At 41.0% G+C, this 6,000-nt stretch overlaps 1 protein-coding gene across 4 annotated transcripts in view; it reads left to right on the top strand.

The window, feature by feature from the left end:
* The window catches only part of si:dkey-195m11.11 (uncharacterized), a 37,258-nt gene extending 32,280 nt beyond the window's left edge, over positions 1-4,978 (top strand). For 3 of the 4 annotated variants that reach the window (XM_060920235.1, XM_060920233.1, XM_060920236.1), the window contains one exon: positions 4,711-4,978. In XM_060920235.1, coding sequence (XP_060776218.1) covers positions 4,711-4,835 — 125 coding nt within the window. In that variant the 3' untranslated portion in view covers positions 4,836-4,978. The remainder of the gene's footprint in view (positions 1-4,710) is intronic. The other variant, XM_060920234.1, reaches the window with a different exon arrangement.
* Positions 4,979-6,000: the final 1,022 nt, after the last annotated feature.

Below are 6,000 nucleotides of genomic sequence, written 5' to 3' on the forward strand. Positions count from 1 at the left end.
ATGTGCATCACGTGAGTTTGTGTTTATCCTCCGATATGGCCCACTTCCGGTTCAAAGTCTCATGCATAATTACTGTAGCTGTGATGTCATGTGCAAACGAAGAATAGCTGTATGAACTTTTGTTCTCAAAGTATTCAATCTGCCGAGTTTCCTTAGTGTTTTAAGAGTATTTGGAGATAACTTTTCTCACAAGAGGACCAAAACCAGGGCATAAATCTCTATCTGTCACTTGTGAGGAAATCGATGAATGAATGGTTTTGATAAACTTGGGGACTTTTTGTTTGTGAATGTGTCGATAAAATAAAAATAAAATCACACATTGGCTTGAAGATATGAAGTTTATCTTCTCATGCTGAAAAACTTTTTTTTTCATACGAAATACATCACAGATCAGATCTGAGGGACAGATTTAACAGTTATTCCACAAAATCGAGTCGTACATGAGCTGATAGGCGACGAGGCGTGTAGCACCGAGATGTACGATGAGATTAAGTGGAATAACTGTTTTATTCTATCCACATTCACTGCATTATGAGAAACAGAGCATTTTTTTTGCAAATTTGATCAATAAAATCTTTAGACAAAATGTCCAACAAATTAATTTCCACTTAGAATGTAAACAAACTGGCAAAATAATAGGAGCAATTTGTAAAAAATGTGATAATAATAATTCTTGAAAAATAAAAAAGATACGTTCTTACCAGGGCTTTGAACCAGAATTTTTTTCCTATTGGTTCGTTCCGAACAGAAACGGAATTTTAACGTTTCCGGTTTTGGGTTCCACCATTAAATAGACGTTCCCGAACCGGTTAGAACAAAAAAATTTCGTTCCCAGAACGGTTAATTACGTTCCCTGTCAGCTGTTTAACAAATGGCTATAAAATTATGTCTCTGTCTCATCCAGCTTAAGCCAAATGTCGGCTAATTCTATTACAACCTTCATTAAATAAGACAAGAAATAATTCAAAACAATTATTATTTCAAATGTTGGCGATTTGGATTCTCAGTATGTCTTCCCATCTACACAAACAGAAAAAGTGTCAAAAATGAAAGAGAATTCGTTTAGTGTGTTACCAAAGGCTAGTCAGGCCCTATAGAGGGCTACCGCATGACGTCACCGCGCCGCGAGATTTTGTTAGGCGCCATATTGGAAGACCAAGTACACATCTATGCAAGTACATACATTCATAAAACAAACTACACCTGAAATGTAGCCAGGGCCGGTTCTGCCCTAATCTGGACCCGGGTGCAACATCGCGCACCCCCCCCCCCCCCCCCCCCCCAAAAAAAAGTCTAAATCAGGACAACCATCACATAACTATAACTATAAACATTTTATATCAACTATTTTAACTAAATGGGCTATAATAAATAAGCCTGCAGGCAGCCACGGCGGGCTGCCTCAGAAAAGTAACCATTTGTCCTACCTTAAAACTCGTTTTGCATTTTCTGCCTCCTTTTTTGTATTTTCGACCCTCCATTTATTTTCTTTCCTTTTCTGAAAACCCGATTTGTGTCCAGACATTTTGTTCTGCTACCAACAAACTAACTCGTCAGGTCTCGTCTCTCGAGCCCGCGATGATTCCCGTGGAAAGGGCAACAACTGATACATTTTTACAAACAGCCAATAGGGAGGTTACATCGTTCAGGCTCTTCTTTGCTCAGACACTCAGTAATTCACTTATTATCACATGGAGATGTGATAGTAGTCCACCTTCCTGCTCTCTCCATTCAGTCAGCGAACGTCACACAGGAAGTGAACCCCAGCGGGTCATAGAAACTTGCGCAGGAGAATAATTACTTTTTTATTTGTAGGCTACAGAAACTTTGAGGAATGAAATAAAAACCGGTATTAACCGGTTACCATTATTTTTAATAAGCGTTTCTGTTCTGGAACATAAAAAATAATAAAGTTTCTGGTTTCGTTTCTGTTCCATGTGAAATAGAAAAAGTTCCCGGTTTTCGTTTTCGTTCCTTGAACCGGTTCAAAGCCCTGGTTCTTACCATCAAATACTTTTATTCCATGTTTTGTTGCTTTTTTGTATTTTGGGGGTTTTCTTCTTCTTCTTTTGGGTATTTTGGTGGTTGGCAAACCAACTTAAAGATGCATTACTGCCACCGACTGGACTGGAGTGTGGAACAGGCAATACTGGAGGGAAAAAAACTCTATTCTTTCAGATATTTCTGTTTCTCTTAAATACTTGATAATAATTTTTGGGGTTTTGTTTTCGAGTAGAGTTTTTATTTCATCCTCGGTTGGTTCAGCAACACGCTCCACCATTTTGTTTTTCTCTACTCACAGTATATGAGCTTATGGAGCACTTGCATGTGACGTCACAGCCGATCCAGATTGTGACGGACGCCATCGTGTCGGTCAAACGCCATATTCCGCCTTCTACTTCTACTTCTGGTTCTACTTCTACCTTTTCTTCTGGAAAACCCTACTATATACAATTCTACTACAACAGCTGCGGCTACAAGCTCTCCCTACCTGTGCACGTTTTTTATGTTTTTTGTGTGTATTTTTGCGTGTTGTTCGTCTGTACCGGACTTCAATATCCACTACAACCGTATGGACTTACTGGACATTGGTTTCCAGCAGAAAATGACGGTTTGTAGCGATTTCCATCGCATGCACAACATTCCGGACGAGAAAAAAAAAAAAAACATTCCGGACGAGATTGCGAGACCAGCGGGGTCTCCATGGATTTTTATTGGAAGCAAAGCGAAGGAGGCGGCGCCGGGAGCCGAAGCAAAAGCGAGGCTACAGGCAGAGCCGGCCTGTTGACTAAGCTCAGAAAACAGCTACTCAAACCTCCACTGCCAAGCCTCTACCTCTCCAACGCCAGATCCATGTAAACAACACGGACGATTTGGAATTACCTTATTCTATTCTATAATCGGCTGGTCAGTGCTATACTCAATACTTAAGTGACTTACCCATCCAATGAGGATTATTTTCTTGTTTACAAGATGCCACATCTGAGTCGCTGACAAATCCTGAATTTCTGTAAAGAAAACTGTCCAGAGATTTATAAGTACGCAGTGCTTCACCACTGAACAGCGAGGGAAAGTTAATGAGGTAATCATACACGTCCGGGTATTCCGCTGGCAGTTCAAAATCCGGTCGTGAAAACTCCGTCCGGTAAGCCATAAGGGTCACAAATCTGTAGATCGTTTATTTTAGACATATATCTAGTTATCTGTTCATTATAAAAATGAGCCGTGTAGTCCGTCGGTTGAAATTGATCCATTCTGTACACGAGTGCAGCAGTATTCAGCGGTGTTTTTGACCGACAAGATGGGGGTTGTGTACTTTCCGGTCACGTGACTGCAAGATCTCTATAGCCTAGTAGTAGAGTGCACGATTGCTCATATCCAGTGAATGTGGATAGAATAATTCCTGATATTTCACTCTGATGACGTCACTCCCAGTGTTTTCCCACTGACTCGACGTGTGTTGTGGGGTGGCGTAGTGGTTAGCGCTGTCGCCTCACAGCAAGAAGGTCCGGGTTTGAGTCCAGCGGCCGGCGAGGGCCTTTCTGTGTGGAGTTTGCATGTTCTCCCCATGTCTGCGTGGGTTTCCTCCGGGTGCTCCGGTTTCCCCCACAGTCCAAAGACATGCAGGTTAGGTTAACTGGTGACTCTAAATTGACCGTAGGTGTGAGTGTGAATGGTTGTTTGTTTCTGTGTGTCAACCCTGTGATGACCTGGCGACTTGTCCAGGGAGTACCCCACCTCTCGCCCACAGTCAGCTGGGATAGGATCCAGCTCACCCGTGACCCTGCACAGGATAAGTGGTTATGGATAATGGATGGCTGGATAGAAGCGTGTTGTCAAAATGGTGAACTGGTTCAAAATTAAAATTCTTTTTATTAACTTTTTTTTCATATAATATAAAGAACATTACACGATGGCATGAAGATATGAAGTTTATCTTCTCGTGTCAAAAATACTTTCCGTTGTGTGCTTCACTCACTCATGATATATACACTCACCACTTGAAGATAAGCTTCATATCTTCGTGCCACAGTGTAATATCCTTGAAATATTTAAATTACAGCATGGTTGAATTCTCTAATCTGAATTATTGTGCATTATTTTTGTGTAACAGTTTGGCTTGGAAAATCGTTCCAGCTGGAATGTGAACTACAGGGTTATATTAATGTGCTCGCTGTAATGCGTTATCGTTTCTATAGTAACGGCTCGTTCACAGGGACTTGTACAGCAGACACTCCACATGATCTAAGACTAAGATTTAAAATGTGTTGTTTAACAAAGTAAAATGTATAAGCATTGATGTGGTGATGTTAGTTTTGGTTAGAAGACATTAAATTTATTAACATTTATGGAAGGAGTCTTATTTGTAAGGGCTTTCTAAATTTCCTAGCACAGGAAAGTCTTCAGGACAGAAAATGCAGAATATTCAAATGGAAATGAATTCAGTAATGTAAAATATTTAAATAATAATTTCAGAGTACGTACTAAATACTACTACTACTAATAATAATCATCATCATCAAATTACGACAAATTTCAAACTTTAACACACTGGTTCGAATTTCTCTTTTGTAGATATGGACTTAAACATCTTCTCACTTGCCTCTAGTCTCTTCATAAGAGAAATCATACATCTGTGATGTTATATAATGTTATAAATATTATAAATGTTGAAATGCTCTTCCCCTTGTTCTTCTCGTCTTTCTGCAGTTTATAATCCTCCACCTGCTGGAACAATCGCTGGTGGCATCATCGCCACAATCATAGGTGTACTAATCCTTGTACTCCTCTGTATTTTTGGTGCCAGTAAACAAGACACTGAGCCTGGATCATAAATGAGCAGCAACAACACGATCCCACCATACGGGGCACTGGAGAGCACAGGGGCAAATATCCTTCAAGTGTCGTACACCATTCCAAGATTTTCAATGTCACATGGATATTATATTAATAAATCTGTACGTGGGCTGATTCACAATCATGGTTGTCTTTTTGAATAACACCAACTAACTCCTGCAGCTATGTCCACTTACACCGATCAGGTGACGTGAATAACATTGATGATCTCATTCCAGTGGCACCTGTCAAGGTGTGGGATATATTAGGTAGCAAGATAACAGTCACTTCAGTTACTGCAGCACAAACTGATGAAAATGTTAATGCTGACACCTTTCTGTTTTAGCCAGCATTAACTGTTTCAGCAGTTTGTGCTACGGTAGCTCTTCTGTTCTATGGGATTGGACCATATGGGCTAGCCTTGGTGCCCATGTGAATCAATGAGCCTTTGACACCCATGACCCTGTCGCCGGTTCACCGGTTGTCCTTTGGATCCTTGGACCACTTTTTGTTTGGTATTCACCACTGCATACCAGGAACAACCCATAAGATGTGCCATTTAGGAGTGATAAGGAATTGGTCAGTTTTAGAAGCACACTATACACCTCTTCTCACCACAGTAACACACCCAGTATACGACCTGTAGCTCTGGAACCCTGCCCAGTTCATTTCCATCTCAAAAGGGAGATTTCTGGCAGCAAAGAAACATAAAAATCTGAGATTTGATTTCTGGACTATTGTGGACCTGAAAAGTTTCCTCTGGTTGTGAAACAGCCTGTTTAAAGGTAAAAGACATTTTAAATGAGGCAACGGTTTCTTTACAACAACCTTTGTTGTTGAAAAACATTCATTAAACCTCATTTTTGCCCATCCATAATTACAAACGGTGCAAAAGGTGTCTCATTCTCATCTCATTATCTCTAGCCGCTTTATCCTGTTCTACAGGGTCGCAGGCAAGCTGGAGCCTATCCCAGCTGACTACGGGCGAAAGGCGGGGTACACCCTGGACAAGTCGCCAGATCACCACAGGGCTGACACATAGACACAGACAACCATTCACACTCACATTCACACCTACGGTCAATTTAGAGTCACCAGTTAACCTAACCTGCATGTCTTTGGACTGTGGGGGAAACCGGAGCACCCGGAGGAAACCCACGCGGA

The sequence above is a fragment of the Neoarius graeffei genome, chromosome 4, assembly GCF_027579695.1.
Source record: "Neoarius graeffei isolate fNeoGra1 chromosome 4, fNeoGra1.pri, whole genome shotgun sequence".
Taxonomy (NCBI): domain Eukaryota; kingdom Metazoa; phylum Chordata; class Actinopteri; order Siluriformes; family Ariidae; genus Neoarius; species Neoarius graeffei.